The 19,491-nt window shown below is 40.4% G+C and overlaps 2 protein-coding genes and 1 long non-coding RNA gene across 15 annotated transcripts; 2 read left to right on the forward strand and 1 right to left on the reverse strand.

The window, feature by feature from the left end:
- Positions 1 to 1,347: 1,347 nt before the first annotated feature.
- LOC111265371 (uncharacterized) lies at positions 1,348 to 15,407 on the forward strand. Of its 13 annotated transcripts, none has more exons than XR_015313044.1 (6): positions 4,170 to 5,044; positions 5,497 to 5,609; positions 7,123 to 7,210; positions 7,650 to 7,865; positions 10,761 to 10,912; positions 12,546 to 15,407. XR_015313044.1 is itself a non-coding variant. In XM_086970469.1 (4 exons), the coding sequence occupies exons 2-3, from the start codon at positions 3,162 to 3,164 to the stop codon at positions 4,007 to 4,009; spliced, it is 390 nt and encodes a 129-aa protein (XP_086826595.1). In that variant the 5' UTR covers positions 1,348 to 1,394; positions 3,063 to 3,161; the 3' UTR covers positions 4,010 to 4,155; positions 5,118 to 5,301. The 13 variants fall into 13 exon arrangements, 4 of the variants coding, with proteins under 4 accessions (XP_086826595.1, XP_086826596.1, XP_086826594.1 ...); XR_015313046.1 differs by having other exon boundaries at positions 15,214 to 15,407; XR_015313047.1 differs by having other exon boundaries at positions 15,227 to 15,407.
- A 100-nt stretch (positions 15,408 to 15,507) lies between these two features.
- Positions 15,508 to 17,241, reverse strand: LOC111265369 (uncharacterized). Its single transcript, XM_022841966.1, has 2 exons — positions 17,159 to 17,241; positions 15,508 to 16,694 (listed from the first exon to the last, which is right to left on the reverse strand). Exons 1-2 carry the CDS (start codon positions 17,162 to 17,164, stop codon positions 16,002 to 16,004), a joined length of 699 nt encoding a protein of 232 aa, XP_022697701.1. The 5' UTR covers positions 17,165 to 17,241; the 3' UTR covers positions 15,508 to 16,001.
- On the forward strand, positions 16,687 to 18,881 carry LOC111265370 (uncharacterized). The gene is made up of 2 exons (XR_002683438.2): positions 16,687 to 16,776; positions 17,243 to 18,881. It is a non-coding gene; the product is annotated as an uncharacterized LOC111265370 (long non-coding RNA).
- Positions 18,882 to 19,491: the final 610 nt, after the last annotated feature.

Raw genomic sequence — 19,491 nt, forward strand, 5'->3', positions numbered from 1 at the left:
TGTTACTGCCATTGTTTATTCTAATAGAGGTTTCTTTCTACGTTTTTTTTTTGCCTTGAACTCCGTCGAACCAGCTAAGCAAAATTTCGCATGACTCGGAAAGCCACCGACTTTGAAACTGTAATCTCGGTAATGAATTTAGATAATTAGGGTATCCACCTTGTTTTTCTAGTGAATCTTAAGTTTCTCGTCACTCAAGCATTCGTCACCAATAACGCTATGACGCTGTTGTATAATTACCACGAGGGATCGTGGCTATCATCTGGCAAAACGAGAAAAGATAAGTTGGTCACGGTTCCTCTCGCTCTTGCAGTGACGCAATACCTAAAAACGACCGCACTACTTGACCTGTAATAGCAAGGTTAGTGACCCACCAAAACGCGTTGCACGTAGTGCCTCAAATTTGATAAACCGTAAACGGGGCGTGCAAATGCTACGTTATCATACGATTTGTGCAAAGCAAAGAAGCCAATCACTGACCAAGTTAAGTATCATGAACGTTGAATATGGCGATATTTGATCGGTTAAGCTGCTCTCCAAAACCTGATAATGTCCAAGTAGATTCTCGTCAAGTTTTTCCTGTCAAGTAGCGCTGAATCCCAGCTCCCATGTAGCAATACGATAGCTTTGTTTTCGGTCTTGCAGTATAATGCAGGCCTTCGGCAATCAACTCTTCAGGGGCGTTTAGGAGATTGTCGAGAACGATGTTTATATCGTTGTGACGAATGGTCCGGCACATCTCACTAGAAACCATCTTTAAGCTAACGCAGAGCTAGGAACTACTTACTAAATGATCACACTATGAGAATACATTTAGAGAAAAACACTTGTCGTCAAATTGGCTATCTTGGTGAAGCTATCTTACAACGATGCATTTATGCAGTACGACTGAAAAAAAAAATGCTACTCTGTAGATGTGGTTTATTTCTTCAGAAATTTTAGGTATATAATAACGGAAGCTATACGAAGGGCATGTAATAACAACAAATAAAGTGTAAAATATTTGTGTGTTTGAATAAACTTTCGATTCAGTTGCTCTCGATAGATTGGTCGCCCCGGGGTATCTGTTCGTTCGTGCGCCCGGTTGCCATAGTCCCTTTCGGCCAGAAATTGAAAACCCAGCAGTGTCGCACCAGTAAGGAAATACACTTGAAACTTCAGCCTATATTCGGGTCTACAGTAGCAAGCTCAAGCGAGATTTATGCACGAAAAACGAACCATGCATTACATATGCCTGATTCGATTCGAATAACTAGAAGGGAGTCACTTACTTATATACTACTGACATAGATTCGTATGACTCACGTCTGGACATATTTTTGGGTTATTTTGATGCTGCCTGTTCAACAACGAAACGCTGAAGTCGGTGTGGCTAGCGTTACCAACCAGTCGAGGTAAGTTGGCTGGTTTGTGTCATTCTTGCAATTGGCGGTTCAGTCGACTGCTTGCAGGACACTGGCTCAGCCATCCTCCGTACACCGTGCTCGGGCGACCCCACGAACAACGTTCGTTCTATCTATTACATAACTTGTCTCAAGTCAAAATACACAGGTGGCACAAACAAGGAACGTTCTGCGAACGCTTCAAACATGTATATATATACATCCATATATCTATTTGAGATAAAGGTATATTTTACGAAGTGCTGTTGTGGAAGGCCAGAGACCAAAAACTCAAACGAGACTCATGGTGGAATATATCAGTATCGTAGAGTTAATGTAGTTTGACAAAAACAGTTTCTAATTCAACTACTAGTTACTTAGTTCTCTACTTGTTTTATTGAATTCTCAGTGTCGCCAACAAAGCCAGAACATTGGTCCTGCGTAACTGTCGTCGTGGTAAATGAATCGGGTTCTCTATAATCGATCATAATCAGATTTTTATTTATGTGCACATGCTGATGCTCACCGTAACACTAATCTGTATGATATACACATTTTAATACACGTTTCACTGAGGAGTAAATCCGAGATGGACCAAAGTTTCATGGTGTCATCTTTGTCTTTCCGTCTCATTCATGAAAGTAGAAAGAACAAGGCCGCCTCAAAACAGGCTATATAAGGACCGACGGCGAAATTTGTCTGACCCATAATCTAGTACGCATTGACCTCGGCTCAATATCGAAATCGGTTTTGTCATCACTCCCAGATGAGAAGCTGCATCGAGGTTAGAATGTCGTAATGATCATCCAGCTGTGGCTACCAATGTATGTAGGGACAAACTGTATGTGCGCTTTCAGCACGCAGCTATCTGGCAGACTTTTTTTTTAGTTTGACCTTACACGTCACGTGGCTCTGTGTGTTACAAACATAATATATCATAACGGGGAGACCCCCTTCTGTGGAAAAGCAGCGCGTACGTAAACCAAATTACTCTACTGAAAGCGATTGGAATCTTCTTACCGAAGAGTGTATCCCGCCGCGAAGTTTTGTAGTCGTCAGTTCACTTTGAGGCACAATATTACAATGTATTACCGATTTGTTTCAATCGGCGTTTATACTTAACTGCTTCAAAAAACAACACATCGGACGAAAATACAAACTAGTCGGTGACGCAAATAGGTAGTCATCTTTCACTACCACTTCATCACAGAAATCAATGAAGTTTATTAGGTGTTGATATCAACGAAGTCGATTTCCTTATTGATCGGCTTCCTTATTGATTTCGATTACATCAACCAAAGTTATAATACATTAACCTAAATCACTAATAATAATCTTTAAAGTTAGTCTTCTACGTTTCTGTGTGTCTCCAATGAGGAAGGCAAGCTCTTATTCAAAAATTCCGTGTCTACTGCAGCGTTCATACTGTTCTCCAGAAACCTTCGGTAGAGTCGACTTTAAACTAATATCGTTAACAATGTTCAGCCCTATCAATTATGATAGCAAATACAGATCGTTTTCGAGAGTTTTCGTATGCAAAGTGCGCATGTCCTAGTGTTAACGTCTATCGCTCGTTCGTCCACATCTTTTGTAGAAGCTGAAGTTTGAGAATGTATAAAAATTTCTGGAAGGAGCATAGAGCAAGTACTGCTGAAAACTATCCGGTTTGCTTGTTTCCAGTTTGAAACCTATCGTGCTTTTCTGTACGCCCTCATGTACCATACACGGTTTTCGTCGCTTAAACATTGGTAGAACCTCACAAACACACTTTTACGTCTCATGTATGATAACAATGACGAGCAACAAGCTCAGACATCGGGTCCTGCCTCGTCAAGTCATCTTCAACGCGATTTAGAGTTTATCACCAGCCTTCAGACCCACTCGGATACGTTCTACTTACTGGGTATGTGCGAAGGAAGCAGGGTAGCCCAGGCCATGAAGGCGAAGTCCCGTGAAGACAACTGGCGAACCGTCGGCGTTGGAAGACCGGCTAAAAGACTGACAGATACTAAAAGGGTTGTCAGCGTTCCTCTACCTAGACAGCCGTTAACGAGATATAGGGTTTCCGATGTGCTGACCATGGACGACTGGACTCCAGCGCTTGACTTTGGAATGTTGTTTCAACATGAGCATAATACACAAGCTGATCGCGATAATCGGTAAGGTATAGCGTGCGTTTTTCCGTTACCGTGCCACTAAATTTGTAAACTGTGATTTCCCTCATAATGTAGCCTTATGGTTGTCATATGGCCTTTAATCTGACGGACTGCGCATTTTTAGGCTGTTCAGTAAATTTAAACAATATACAAGTCATAGAAAAGTGAGACGTTGTTCTACTTTCACCGGAATGGGCTTTTCGATAGATGACTGTACTCGATCAGAAAATCACGCACGTCGCGTTTTATGTAAAGTTTCGAATATAGGGGTGGTCGACGGTTATGTGTTCTCAGAATTTCCGACTATTAGAGATATTTATGAAGGTGAAAAAATAGTATTGTTTATTCCTTGGTAGTGGCAATTGTCCTGAAATAGTCAAACCAACAAAGAGTTCTGAAGATAACACAGTAACATCAGAGTCGAGCCATTTCTAGACAGCTAAAAAGGGTTATTGTTGCAGATATCCATGACGTACGATTGAACGACAACTGGGATATTAGCGCTATCCACTGTAAAAGCTTCTTTTAGGTTCCAGAATTCTCTCTGCTTTGCCAAGATATAAGCATGCGGAAGGATCGACTGCATATACGCATCTAGCTCCTGACCGCTGTATCGTGTGAGTTGCCAATCTTCTCAAATGTTTGTCTTTGTACCGCTATAGAGAACTAATCGACTATTGTTATGTAATTTGCAATAAATGTATCGAGTATAGAAACAATATCCAAAGCTGTGTCTGGAAGATTGAGAATAAACACGGATATTTAATCGTGTGATCAAAGAATAAATGTGTTCAAAAGTGCTAGCATGCGATATTAATCTAGCTCACTGTTCTGACTTCGTCTAAAGCTCAACGTCCCTGAAATCACCTAAATAATATAGCTGCTGATGTCGACTATGGGGCCGTTTTTGTGGATACTCGTCCGCTGTGTTAAGCTCTTCGAGTGACATTTTGTGCTTCTACATTTTTTTCATGGTTTCTCTGAAATTGAGGCATGTGATTATGAGGTTCAATTGGTGTGAGCGGCGCGATACGTAATAACTAGTGTAGATGCGTAGCGCTTATGCGTTGCTGCGTCGTGGCATTACGTTGAAGCGCACAATAACAAACAAAAGCGTCGTTCGATATTTACATCATACACGGGCTGCGACAGATTAGCCGAAATTTTTCGACTGAATTTCTAAATTGTGCTAATTACTTATCAATCAGCGTAGAATCCAACGCAAATGCCAGTCTATAACGTAAACATAGTAACCGGGTCAGTCGATGCTCCCATTATGGTGCAGTGCAGAATGTTGAATAGGGGCTAATAGGGATAAATCCGGATATACGTCGGGGGATTCGATTCGATTTTGATTGAGAGGTATAGAAACCAATAGAACATCGAGTTACGCTCATTGTTTCGACGGATAGTTCAGAAGCGATGTTTTCAATTCGACTATATATAGGCCGTATAGTTGTGACCCGCTGTTTCGCCTGGCAGAACCTTTTGGTTCAGGTGAGAATTGTTAGTATCTCCAGACATCTTATCTCCATTTCAACTATTTGAAAAGGTAACATAAATAGGCTATAACTTACAGGACAGACTCTTGCCTTTCGTCGATTCAAATGACTATACCGGACTGCCTTAATAAAGCACAACCGAAGTGATCGTCAGTGTGAATAAGCATATCGCAGACGACTTTCCGCGGACACACCAATTGTGATCATCCGATACTGGTGCTACTTAAATAAACGTGTCATTTAAGTACTATTAGAGTAAAACGTTTTTTTTTTTTGTCATTCTCGCCCCCTGCTCACCAATGCCGAAAGCAATGATTGAATATGTCTACTTACTAACACGACCTTTACGTTGCTCACACAGACAACAAAGTCATGTGTATTAGATAGATCGAAAACTCAATGTGATCTAGCAAGAAAGAACTTCGTTTTGTTTACGATTTAACCGTATTACGTTAGACGTTATTTACAGGAACGATACGGTGTTCGCTAGTAGGGCCGATTTCTGCTTAACAGGGCGGAGCTGGAATCGTAGTAATTGAAGATAAACTAATCATTATCACTGCTAGCGCGTAAGTATTGCTTCTTATCTTCGATGTTCACTTGTTACAGCCGACTGATAATAATTGGAACGGATTGATGTCGCTATGAACATCTGGTGTCTGTACCTTGTCCTTATATTGCAGTAGGGCACCTAGGTGACTACGGGGATTACTTGATATCGATCTTGTACAGATAGAAGCACCTGTTTTGCCGGCGAGGCACCAAGAATCAGGAAAGCAAAGCTTCTGACTTGACATAGATAAACTTCAATATCTTTAACATAAAGGAAAAATCACCGGCACGAGCCTTACAAAGGAGGAAATAACATGCTCCATTATCTAAACGATTGAACTGTCAAAATTAGTGGTCATACGTTGGAACAACAACTTCGATTCGCAGTCGTTAATAACAAATCATCGTTAGTAAAAAGATAAATTCGGTATAAAACGTAAATGTCTATGGTATCTGGAAACCGTCCAGTGACAGCTCTGTTGAGCTGGGGTGCTCATTTTCCATTACTTAATCGTATTTTTTTTCAGTGCTCCGCTGCTGTTCATACTCGACTTGATCGAGTCGGGCTGACATAAGATTTTAGATAAACGCATATATATATACATCGCTTTCGACTCGGTGTTGCCCTCAGCTGTGAACCTCGATGGCCTTCAATCTGTGCTTGACCAAAAACTGTTCGAGCAAATGCATTGCACAGAAAGTTACCACTTAGGAAGGCTTCTCGCGCCGAAATTACCAACATTTTTTTTTTAAGAATGGAGATTTTTGCGTGTCACAGAATCAAATTAAGTACGAATAGTGTAGCTGACTAATATACATCCCGAATGGACGTTGAAGACATACTCAATTAAGCTCTATAATAATAAGTGTACTGTTTTGCTCCATTTTACTAACCGTTAATAAACCAGCTTTTGATTTTTCGATGGGTGCAAACGGTAACTTGCGTCTTATGCTGGAATTTTTTTAGTTTGCTAAACGTGGTTTTAGATAGATTTAGACAGGTTTTAAATCACTAGATGTCTATTTGTAAATAGAAAATCGTATCGTCTATATTTATTTCATAGGTGTTTAGAGCTAAAGCTAAGGTCCGATACTAGAACAAGAGTTATTAACTAGGCGTTTGCTTATGCGAGCCGTTGAAAATTCAGGCCAGAGACCTAAGCCTTTCAATGTACGTGCCTGTATACGGGTATATTAACGTGCTTCATTAGCAATGAGTTTGTGGACGCCATTTTAGCGGCAAGAAATTTGCAATAGCAAATTCAGGCACTGAGGAGCGCATCAGTTGTTAGCCCATGGATATAAATACATGTTACATGAAACCGTCAAGAGTCTGCCAGATGAGGCTACGACACTAACATTATTTTTCTATTTTTTTAGACAACTTTCCGAAACACCGGACACCGAATCTGGATTTTGTATTAATGATGAGTTTCTATAATGGGAATAATATTATACGTAATTATATTTTTTGCTCATAGCCGTTCTTCAAAAATGACTGTTGTTACTCTCGTTTTCGATTATGCACAGGCCGACATTGACCGAGGCTTACCATGGAGAACAATGGATGCATCCGCAAGAGGAAAGTTATTTATGTGATCTACTCGATACTCTTGGTGTAAATAGCGTTCTTTATTATAATTTTACTATCCACCGCTTAGATAGCGTCTAGGCAGGACTAGGATGTCTTAGGACAATTTGCGTTTTGCCTTGTGCTACATGCAAGGCAAACTTGTTAGTTACAAGACACAAACAATTGTCGCTTTTTGACTCAAAAAGTGAATACCGTAATAGTTATACGTTTAGATAGTAACAAACATATATTTAATGCTTACGCTGCTGTATAAATTATCGTAATCTTGTTACTACGGTACACGATAGATAAGCGATAATTTAAATTTTTCATTATAACGGCAGTTTCCTCATCTAAGTCTGATAAACGACGCTTTTCATAAATGGTTTTTCCCTATAACAATTGCTATTATCGATGCCATCTTGAAACGTATGTTTAACCCGAATAATCAACCTATGGCGCATTTATCATCCCTCTGCTGCAGATACGTATTCTGAGACAGTTGCAACAATTTTAGAGGGCGTCTCTTAAGTTGAATACGATCCTGTGGTCGAAAATTTAGCGCATCCAAAGTCATTATAGATCCTTGAACCCTTGGACAATTACGCGACAGCCAAGTTAGTACTGACCCATGCAGTGAGCGTGTTCCGCTACTTCGCCGACTGGGCAGGAAAGACCCACGGCGTTATTATACCCATAGGTAAGGACCGGAAATATGAGTTCTTCTAGCTTCCCATAGATAACGGCGGCAAGATTTAACTAGTAAATTAATTAATTACTAATCATAGATACGAACAAAATGAATACTCAGTCAATTTTCTTAAGGTATCACACTCGATTTGTTGCTACAGTGTAGAAAGGGATAATTTTTACCTTTTTATTTCATCACATATAATTAATACCTGCGCATTAGTTACGTACTTTTTTTCTGGTTATATTATATACACTTTAATTACATGAGCATGAATACTACTGGGTGGTCGAACAATACAAATGATAGCACTTGTTAATCTCGTTCCTTAAAGAGAAATCTCTTAGCAAAAATTCAAAATGGCATCGGGAACAGGTACCTATTGTACTTGTACCTAAAATCGTTTACCAACGAATTACGTAATCACACACCGAACTAATTTGTGCGCTGATAGAAGACAACCGCTAGAAGTCTAACGCTGGTCTTTTTTTGAACGGCACGGGGTGTTGCTGATTATGTTCAATGGGTGTAGTTTTTTCGCCTCATCCATATCAAGCCACGCAGACAGCAGTAGATTTGATGCCTTTTAGCTATGAACCTTTCACGTAGATGGATCTTTATTTAGCTACACTCGAAAAAAACCTATCGACGTCGGGCAAATCATTCCACTTCCGCTTTTTTCGCTAGAATTAATTCGTGTAGTTGGTGTTTAAGCGTTAGCTTTGGTGTTCGATTTGCCCCACAACTGTCCAGGGATTTGTAAAATCTTTATTTAGATTAAGAATCGATAATGGATGTATGTCATTGTCTATAGCAGTTGCAGAACCTTTAATGGACTGCAGGAGTAACATCCCTTCGGGTTTTTCTAAATGGCTGCATAGTAGTGGAGACCTGCGAATGCGCCCACCCATTTCGCAGGCGCCATGTTCCAGACCCAGATGCGTAGCCGTACTCGTCGTTGATTTCATTTACAACTTCTATCATTAGCATCAATGTCTCACATATGGCCCCACGCTGAACTAATATAATGCAGTCGTTAATTGACCACTTTGCCATAGCTCATTACAATGCCCGGCAGAGCTGGGTGACTATTAAATTGAACGGTCGACTTGTACAAAAAAATTACTGTTTACTATGATTTTCTCTCACATCTCGTACCCAACAGACGGACCAATGAAAATATGCTAACTAATTTTGCCCTTCGGCCATATAGTGGAACGTTCCACTGATGGTGTTTTAATCATCTAACGCTCATCCTGGAGGCTGGTCTTTGTTGTATCGTTAAGCTAGCTATGACAACTCGGAAACTGGATTTCGTCCCGGAGTCTTGAATGTTGTTCCGGCGTTTAGAAAAATAGCAGGCGATGCGATCAGATACCCTCCGCGAATCGACAATGTCTCACTCGATGGTTCTATTGGAGTCTGTTCACAAAAATGTACCAAGAGTAGCCAAAAGTAGACTTACAGACTAGTTAACTATAAGTACATTCGCTAGGAAAAATAGGCGTCTCCTCAGAAAGGAGTAACTTCCGCATGAAGCTTGACAGTGAGGTCGTGTTTGCGCTTTGTACGACAGTTGCTGGAAACCTTAGGACAATACCCGCACATTTCGATACTACACACTGTGCTTGAGTTTTCAGCAGTCAATGTTCCTCTGCCAAAAACCATGAAAAGGATCTGTCTATAATGGTAAAAAAACAGTAAGAGTGGGCACCATCGACTTTTGGTCCTGTAATAGAATAGAATGAAACCGATCAATAGATGTCCCGATCGCTTTACCATATATCTTACCATATATAGATCGTCTTACCATAATATGCCTGTTCTTCATCTCATTGCTGATTTATAGGTCGCCCAGCTGATTATGACAGCTTGTGCGGAGTTACTCTCGAACTTGGCGGAAGGAACCCCCTTATTATCTTTGACAAGCGTGGTCGTATGTTTAGAGCCCACTAACGAATAAGTGATTTTTAATTCACACTCGAGAAAGATGAAAATATTAAACATTTGTACAGATTGATGACAGTGTACAGAACATTGTACAGACTACACCTCGTAGAATATGTATACGTCAAAGCAGATTTGTACACATCTTAGCAGAATTCGATTTTTTTTTTTTGTAACTCTTCAATATATACATATTTTTTTTATTTGTAGTTTTACAGTTGACATGACGTCAGGTCTAACGTACGAAGGCACCACCCCGAATCTGGGTGAAATTTATGGATCTTCTTCAAGGATCTATACACACGAAAAAATTATTCCCATTCCCAGTAGCGGATTTAGTGCTTGTCGTAAGCCACACTCTCAGACATACTGGCCTCGTGTTAGCCAGCAGAACGTGTGAAGTTTTCGAATTTATTTAGCTTTATCTAGTAGCTTTATTCATAATTACATCACCATCTCAGTTTTTTGACGATTCAGAAGCAGAAGTTCAAAGTTACCTATTAGGATAGAATACGTTCTAATCCTTGCGCCTGCTTTCATTGTCGTTCAGATCTATGACGAAGCAGCGTCTTTTAGTCGCGGGTTGTAGTTCACATGAACCTAGTACTCCGCAATGACCTTTTTCAAACTTCTATGGTAATTTATGCATGCTGATAAATAAAAGAAACCTATCGTTGATGACCCCTTCGATTCGAACACGCAATAGGGTGGACTAAAGTACTTTAATTAAACGAAACTGTATGTAAAAGGCGCGACACAGCGGATACTTCGTATAGCTTATAAATTTTACTGAGGTCTGGTCTGTTCTATTCAAGATCATTTTGGTGAAGTATGTTAACAAAACAAGTTCAAGAAAGTTAGTTGAATATTGATGTAGGTTTCTTTTTCTTCTCATCCTTAGAATTAGTAGCTATATCGCTTATTAATATAATTAACTCTATTATTATGTTTAACTAGAATTTATAGGACCATATGCGGATCGTTTGTGAAGGAATCTTCGGTCCCGTAGTGCAGATCCTCTTCGGATGAAGAAGTCATTCGGCGAACTATCAATAGTGATTGTGGCTGGAATAGTATAGAAGATGATTCATGAAGCTGGACACTGTGTGGTAATGTCGCATCTGCGTTTCGTAACAGAGATGAACCCCAGTGTATTTTAATCACGGTTATTCTATAGTATTTCTATATATGTTTCATTAAGTTTTGACAAGTATCTATTCATATTCGGAGCTTACAAAATGTCCCGAATTCGAAACTATGCAGAAACTATATAAACTTGGCAAAACACCGTTAGGATTCTCAAAGTTCGAAGCTTGATTCCCCTCTAAACATTGTTTTTCCTATAGTAACTTCAGTTTTGTTGTGAAGGTCTAGGAGAGTTTAAGTTCATCTTATTTGATTTTATGAAACATCCGATATATATATTTGAATGAACCGATAATCTCAAAAATCACAGCGAGTCATTTAACCTGTAAATAAGTGTCTCGGTACATTCGGGTTCACGTCCGAAACGCATGTTTGCAATTTAGGTTGACTAAATCTGTATATCTTATGTTCGATACCTCAAAATTAGGTGTCAACAGTGGGCCAAGCATATGAAATGTTTCCATAACTATATAGATATGGTTGGTAAACGAATCTGTCACTGAAGGTCTGATCGAGTCTTTTTCCTTACTTCAGTGGCAAACACGGCCCTAATTCATATATTCATACTGAAGTGGTAAACTCAATTTTAACGCTTTTATTAGCGCAATAATGTTCTATTCTAATGTATTGTACTGTTTTATCTTTTTATCAATAATTTCATCTGTAAACCACTAAAATGACGATGACGAACAGACTTTAGCACAACCGTTCTCACGCAACTTTTCCATATTAGTGTAAAAATAATGGTATTTTCGTCCTTATTCCCTCTGAATCCTCAAGGCCTTACAAGTGGTTCTTGAAAAGAACGAAGCTACAACTGCTGCTGCAGAGAAAATTGTATATTATAAATTATATATATTTTAAAGCGAAGACTTAATGGCTGAGCTGGAGAGAAGACTGTGTTGAATAGCGTTCGGCGTGTCGCATTTCCCCTGCAATAGTCAGTGTTTATCCGTATCGGCTTACTATCTACGAATAGAATTTTACACAGAGCTTTTTAAATTTAAGGTTTAATATTACATTTTATCTATTTAGTTTATGAAGATTAAATATCAGTTAGCGGCATTTTCAAAAAAAAAAAAAAACAGCACGAACTGGGGCATAGAATAAACCTATTCTATCTTTCCAGTATTTAGCGACTGACATATTTTCGAAATGTAGAAACTGAATAACTCGATTAACTTATGCGCTTTTTATAACGTACTGCGTTTATTTTTCCCGTTTTTTATAAATCAATTTGTTCAAACTAAACATGTATGTGTGTCAGGTTAAAGTTGCTGCCCGCGTTGGTGGCTATATATTCTCAGACAGTGCTCAGTGCAAGACAAGTATGAATATTTGTAGTTGGATAGCACTTTAGTTACAATTAAACGGGCATGTGGTACCGCTTACCCAATTTCAATGTATAGAGGAAAAATTATTTTGTGCCTATTCATTCTGGTCTCAGATTCTGGTAGTCAGTGTAAGAAGAACGTTATCTACGGCAGCATGGGAACCCTCTTCTGCAAATTCTGGCATATTATGTGGTGTTGAGGTTAAGCAATCTTTCTTTAGAGGTGGATTTTGTTGCCTATGAAAATGGTTTCGCTGTTACAGTTCAAGCTGGGACGATAGAGAAACTTCGAAGGAGAACAAACCGGACTTTGATCCTTCTCTAGAAAAATAGATCTTAATCTGCATGAAAAGATCTTCATGCAAATGAAAGAACATGGGAAATCTTTGGCCTCTACGAAGTTCCTGTCCTTCGCGCTCGGGATGGGAAAGGAGTACAGTTAGCGGTAAAACGGTGAACGACCTGGGAACCGAACCCATTCACACAATGAGAAGAACACACCCTAGCAAGCGAACCGTCGACGGCGACTACAGCAACCACGGAAATTTCCAGAATGTCGGCAAACATCCATAGCCCGAAAAAAATTGCTTTTCACAGCGATACTAGAGCCATTTGAGTTGTTGGGGGTACCTGTGTTTACATAATCTGAAACTATAGGGGTCATGAAGATTACTGGACCTAACAGGATCCGACAGATAAGGCAGATGGAAAAGCCCTGCGAATATGGTAAGAAGAGTCGAAGGCAGTACCTCTTTTTCTTCGAGAGTGGCAATAAAGTATATCATTTCTAATATGCAGCGCTGAATTGCACTGCATACTGAAATACTGTCAAAGCAGATTTAAAAGAAATGAGAACGGCTCGTAAAGTTACGAGCAACATGGTAGACGACGTTAGATTCGCTTTAGCACGGCGTCGCACGGGGGTCGCACTTTTGTGCAAGGAACTAGGGAGGTGCAGAACTTGACCAAAAAAAAGAATTGACTCCGGCCTGATGATCCGAGCACTAGGTGCTCTGTCCTATCAGCCTGTAGCGTTATGTTAACTTAAGATCGGGGCTGATTCGGAGTGAACCTTGACAGAAGAATTGAGAACTAGTGAGCAGTGCTTTCGACAGGAATAGGTCCAACCAAGGACGCTGGGCCTCACACTCGGCCCACTTAAGATTGATCTTATATTTTGGTGGACCTGATTGTACGTAAATTGCATTAGTCAAACTCTCTACTAACAAAAACATTAATAAACGTGTTTTTCCACGAAGCAACATTGGCTACGATGGCATAATATTGCCTATCACTGTACAACCTCAAACAGCTGTCGATAGTTACATATTGAGTAAGCCTGCCCGAAGTGGTTAATTTATTGACCCCTACACAGTTCAACAAAATACTCTCTCTCTCTCTCTCTCTCTCTCTAACTCTAACTAAACTAAGCCTCTAACTCAGACGTTTAAAGGCAATTCAAGTAGCGACTAGTGGCATTACTTTTTTGTCTAGCAAGAAGGCCGCTGTATATAAAAACGAAGTTACTTCAATAGATTAACGTTAGTTTTTATTTATTGTAAGTGCATTTCAAGAATCATGGTATCGCATTGTCTCCCCCGTATTGCGGCGGGCGTCAAACCACTTTATCAGTAGGTAATCTCACATAATAATCAATACCAAGAATTAGAGCGAGCACAAAATCCTGGCAAATTCTTAAGTATTAGGGTACAAACTTATGACTTAGACAGCGTTGACGATGTGTTGGCAGTATGTCGCATGTAACTTTGCCACTGTGGAATAGAATACTGTTATAGAAGGAGTAGTACCTACCTATAAACTTATGATGATAATAGTCTTCGGGTGACGTACGATATTTCTAAGCCGTCTAGACTTCTGTGAGGTGGCATGGCTTATATGTACATTCCTTGTACCGGACGTTTCAGCTGACTCGAATGAAAAGCGGCTGGTTACTATTAAGGAGGAAGTTTTTGTTAATTGTTTTTGTAAAGCTGTAAGGTATTTAGTTGTTTCTTTGATATTGCCCTAAGGCGCTTCTCAGAACAACAATGCTTTTTTAGAGGTGGCATTAATCAGGACAAGGAACGGAAGTTTGTTATCAACGGGAAGTAGTAGTTAGATTGATAGTTTCGTTGACGTCCGAGATGAGACACGATCTTGACACCGCCATGGAGCGGACGTAAATAAGCCCCATTAATTTATTCCGTCTGGCCAGATTGTTAACTTCTTTGTATTAGCATGACTAGATACCTTACCGGTATTTTGAGTATACAAAACGGACGAGATCCCGAGATAATTTAGGCCCAGCGGTGATGCATTGGTTCATAGTGTAGATTTACTTGCTCAGTAAAATGAGCTACTCGTTAGGACGGTAGATACATAGAGGTAATGGAACTGTTAGTTACGTAAGCGCTCATACCCAAAGTAGCGATTGCATAACAAATAAAGTGGCTATAAGTTACACTAACGGCAAATAAAACAGCGCTGTAGTAACTTGAAAAGTAGTTATGTGTCTCAATTCGCACACAAGTCAGGTCAAAATTAGGCATGCCTCCAATTAAGCCACCTCTCAAGTTAAACAGCTAAATTATTCTAGTAGAAACGATGTATTACTTACATACATTTGTTATTTGTACTAAATCTCAGTACTGACTACTTGAAATATTTCCATTTGTACGTCTTTCGTGACGGTGTAGTTAATGCGAATTCAGACTATATTGACTTTCCCTTTCAGAACAAGACACATAGAGCTTTTATCAATCGTGCCACTACGACCAGCTAAGCATCTATTACAAGATATCTCCAAATAACAAAGGACATTGCCTTACGACATATCCTTACTCGTTTGTTTGCCCCTAGCGCGTAGAAAAGACACGAAAATTTAATATCTACATAAATGTTTCGAATTCTAAATGTGATACTGTTACTAAGCTTCGATTTTCAGATGACAGCTGGCCCCTTCTAGCACAAGACATGCACTCGACATCTTTAACAACTGCAGATCTTGGTCCGGTTTATTTTTAAGATCTTCAAAAGGTAGGGGTACATTAAATTCTTCCTTTTCTATCGAAAACTAATCGTACTTTTTGAATAATGACGTAATTTCTTAAATTTTTGTGGATGCTTCTGACGCGCAGATCCTATCAGCTATCACAAACTAGTGGCTGGAAAACAATCTTTGACGGTGTATCTCAGTGTCATATTCATAAACAATGGACTGGACTGTTCGCGCAAGAGAATAGTTTCTTGATTTTATTAGTTTTTAAGAACAAGCTTGTTTCCTGATTTGGCCTTGCTGGAGAAGAAGGCACATGTGTCCTTTCTCTCGTACAAAACGCAACCAACAAGTGAAAACCCCTTCAGTGAACTACGCTCGTCCAGTAGCCTTGCCATAGCGAAGTACTTATCAAACACAGAATACCTTTAATTCATTTTTTCTTTTATCATATAACACGTTATAGTTAATAACGAATTCATGATTTCGATGACTGATGGCGCTTATCGTTTCTATTATTTAATCCGCAGTTTTCCTCTGTTCTGGCTAGTGTTCCTGTCGTATTTATAATCCGTACACAATAGATAGATGATTTTTGATGAAACAAAGATTTCTCACGTACTCGTCATCGCCTACAGTCGTCCCTCCTTATTCATGTTTTCTCTACCCCGTCTCTTTCATACCCATTCATTCAGACGTATAATTTGTTTTTAACGTGTTTCATTTAGACGACGACTTTAGCTTGGCGAGCACTAATGTAGTGAGCCACAGCGGGGGCAGCGGCGTAGTGGGTGACAGCTGGGCCAGCGCTGTAATGGGCTACAGCAGGAGCAGCAACGTGGTGGTGGGCGTAGGCGGCAACAGCGGGAGCTACCGCGGCGACGGGGGCGGCATGGACAGTTCCATGGTTGACGGCCGTCGAGTATGAAGTTGCCTTGGCAGCGGCGACGGGGGCGGCAAGCGGGGCCATAACGGGGGCCGGGTGCGCATAGGCAGCCACAGTTGGAGCGGCGGCGGCAGCTACGGGAGTTGCATAGGTGGCGGCGGCAGCAACAACAGGGGCAACAGCAGCTTTAGCGACGACGGGAGCGGCGTTGTAGGCAGCGGCAGCAGAAAGGGAGGGCGCGGTTCCTGGTTCATTTGTGTTGATGGCAGCGCGGAATCCGGCTCCATCGGCCACATAGTTTACAACACGGACACGTCCATCAATGTCCCGGAGTCCGTAGGAACCGGCCTTGATTCCTGCAACACTGCCAGACTCACGACGGAACGAACCACCGGTGGGGTGCGCTTCATCATATCCGAAATTGTAGTTACCGAGTCCGTCCTCGGAGCGGAATTGGGACGATGAACCGACTGAGGCAACAAGACCGCCATGCACGCCAACGGCAGCCAAAGCGACGACGCACATAAAGGCCTATAGTTGAGTTACAGTCAGCATTCACGCAGTCGTTGTAGATAGTGCGCCGTTGTGAAGAAAGGTCACGCAAGTTGAGAAGGTAAAAATGAAAACACAGCTTCATATTGAATCCTTTTTCGTGTACCGAATATCTTAATAATTTAATACTAGAAGCCAAAAGCACTATCTAACAGTTCATAATTTGCTGAAGCAATCTATCCAACAGAGTATACACTAGACGCGCGGCGACATTGTGAACACAATTGTACAGGCACACCGGCTATTTTCAGCCAGTCGCTAACTCCAGTTGATAAAGCCTTTTTTTTTGCCGTAGATTTTAATCAGCCATTTGACCAGGTGTATACTCCGGTTGGCATAGTTAAGACCGTTAGGAGATAACAAAACACGTTTAGAAAAAAAAGAAACGATATGGAAGCTAGAGGCTATAGTATACTACGGCTTAAATAGTCACTAGAACTTGCCTTCATATTTGCTGTGGTGTGTTGCAACCGGTGCTCTATTTTGGGACCTCCAAACGCATTTTATAGGGGCATATTACTCTTCAGGGGCATTCCGCTGGAGAGGAGTGAATGGAGAGTCGACTTCGTCCTTGGTGAGTTTTCGTCGCGCGCCCGCGAACTTGTTCCTTCGAAGACCGGTCGGACATTTCGATGGATCACCGAAAATAACCGACGTCACCGACGTCGCCTGTGGCGTGAGGGGGAAACAGTTTTTGATACACAGCCATAGCCACAGATAAATTTACACGAACGCAGACAGTAACAACGATGACACCAGCGACAGGAAAGATACAGAAATGTGACTTTTGCATGAAGCGAAGGGATAAGCGAACTTCTTCTTCTGACAAAGACTTCTGTTTGAGCCATATCCCCCCGTGCTCCAAATGGCCGCCGCTGCCGCTTGGCACCGGAAGCCGTCGATACTGCTGCTTTCGCCATTGACCGTTGGCTGTCCAGTTGATTGCCGCCTGATAATAACAGGGCTTCCCATTGGGGGTCCGCTATGGGGTCGTCGTTAAATCTGACCCAATGCGACACGATCCGCCCACTCATGTCTATCAATCGGCGTGGCTTGGGAGATAAGTGGCTGTACCGCATCATACTAGTGCACATTATAATAATGGTTTCTTCAAAGCCTATAGAATATTTTCCTCCTTTGACCATTCTATCTCTCTCGATGCCGAGACTATTGGATACTTCGTTTCCACTCCAATCTAAAACGAGCTGGCTAATCCTGCATACGCTTCCTGTTTCCATACTGTGCAATAGAAATTGAACGGGACAGTAAAATGCTAAAGTTTAACTTATGACTGGACCAAAAGTCACGATAAAGTCAAATTAAAACATCACAGATAAAGCTTTATTATATAGCTACTGTGACGATTACTATGATAGAATGTTAGTTAGAATTTGTCTCCTTATCCTGCATGCGTTCAACACGACAAGCTAGGAAACGAATATGTGTAAAATTGCTCCTACATAGGAAAGCGGCTATTCAATAACAAAGGTATCTGTGTGCGTATGTTTGTTATTGTAATTCCAGCTAAAATGGTTGGAACCTTCGATGAGTATCAATTCCATTTAATCAACTATGGAAAAACCGTACACTTCTAAAATAATTAATTTCAATAATAACAATTTATAGTTGATGCTACATGCAGCGTACTGTGACCATCGCAGTAGTGCAATATCATATAAAAAAAAAATAAGCATAACCGGACTAACGTGGTGTTAAATTCTAACAAACTGCTAATTGATAGTGTTTTTTTCTTGGTTTTTTCTTGTTAAATTGTGCATACAAGGTAAAAAACTGCTACAGACCTGTCTGTCCCACCCTTCACCAACATTCGTAGAATCAAATTGGTTTAGAAGAACTTAGAATTTCGATCTAGATGAGTAGACATATGGCACCTATCATTCTACAGAGATAATACTGATAACATTTGGGGTATTTTGAAATAGGGAAAACCACTAATACAATCTGGGATAGACAGTTGATTCGATATCTGACTTGGAATCAATATGAGTATGGTACATTCTAAATTCTAAAAATATACGATACGGTTTACGTATTACATATTATGTACACGGATCAAATATACGACGAGCAGAGTGGCGTCTGACGTGTAATCTTGCCCAGATAATCGCAAAACCCTAGGCCTTCATATAAATAGTTCTTTGATGAGTTGATCTTCCTCAATTATAACTAGTCAGGTAACTTTTTAGATTTGCTTTCGTATAGGTTTCGTATGAACCTCCGACCATAGAGCGCGTCTCCCTCATTGACGAGCAATAGACAGAAGCCAAAATAAGATTCTCGCAGCCGACTATGGCCATACGATAACAAAAAAAAAAAAATAGGAAAATTCATCGTCAGAGCTATATTCAGTTTTTTAGGACAGTTGCGTTATTATTAGTTGAACAATGCGAATATTTGTGTATACCTCTCAGTTAGCATATTTTTCCTAGACTTTAATATAATATATATTTAATATAGTTATTAATTAATTAGTTAGTATAGTTCTAGATTCTCTAGCATCAATCATTGAGTCCATTTAAAACGGGAGTACAGGCAATATCTACGTCGATGGTATGAGACTTTCGCCACTGGTGTAAAAACCCCCTTGTGGATTCGGAATCGACGACAGTTGACGTCAACGTACTTCATCGGCAGCAAAGTTATTGCTATCCCGCTTGTGGTTGCGTTCTTCGTTCACGAAATCCAACTGAATCCTTTTCGTTACGAGGAACTGCAGAAAGCCCCGCATCCAAATTCCGGCCCCTCCTTATAAACT

The sequence above is a fragment of the Varroa jacobsoni genome, unplaced genomic scaffold (genome assembly GCF_002532875.2).
Source record: "Varroa jacobsoni isolate VJ856 unplaced genomic scaffold, vjacob_1.0 scaffold_964, whole genome shotgun sequence".
NCBI classification, from domain to species: Eukaryota; Metazoa; Arthropoda; class Arachnida; order Mesostigmata; family Varroidae; genus Varroa; species Varroa jacobsoni.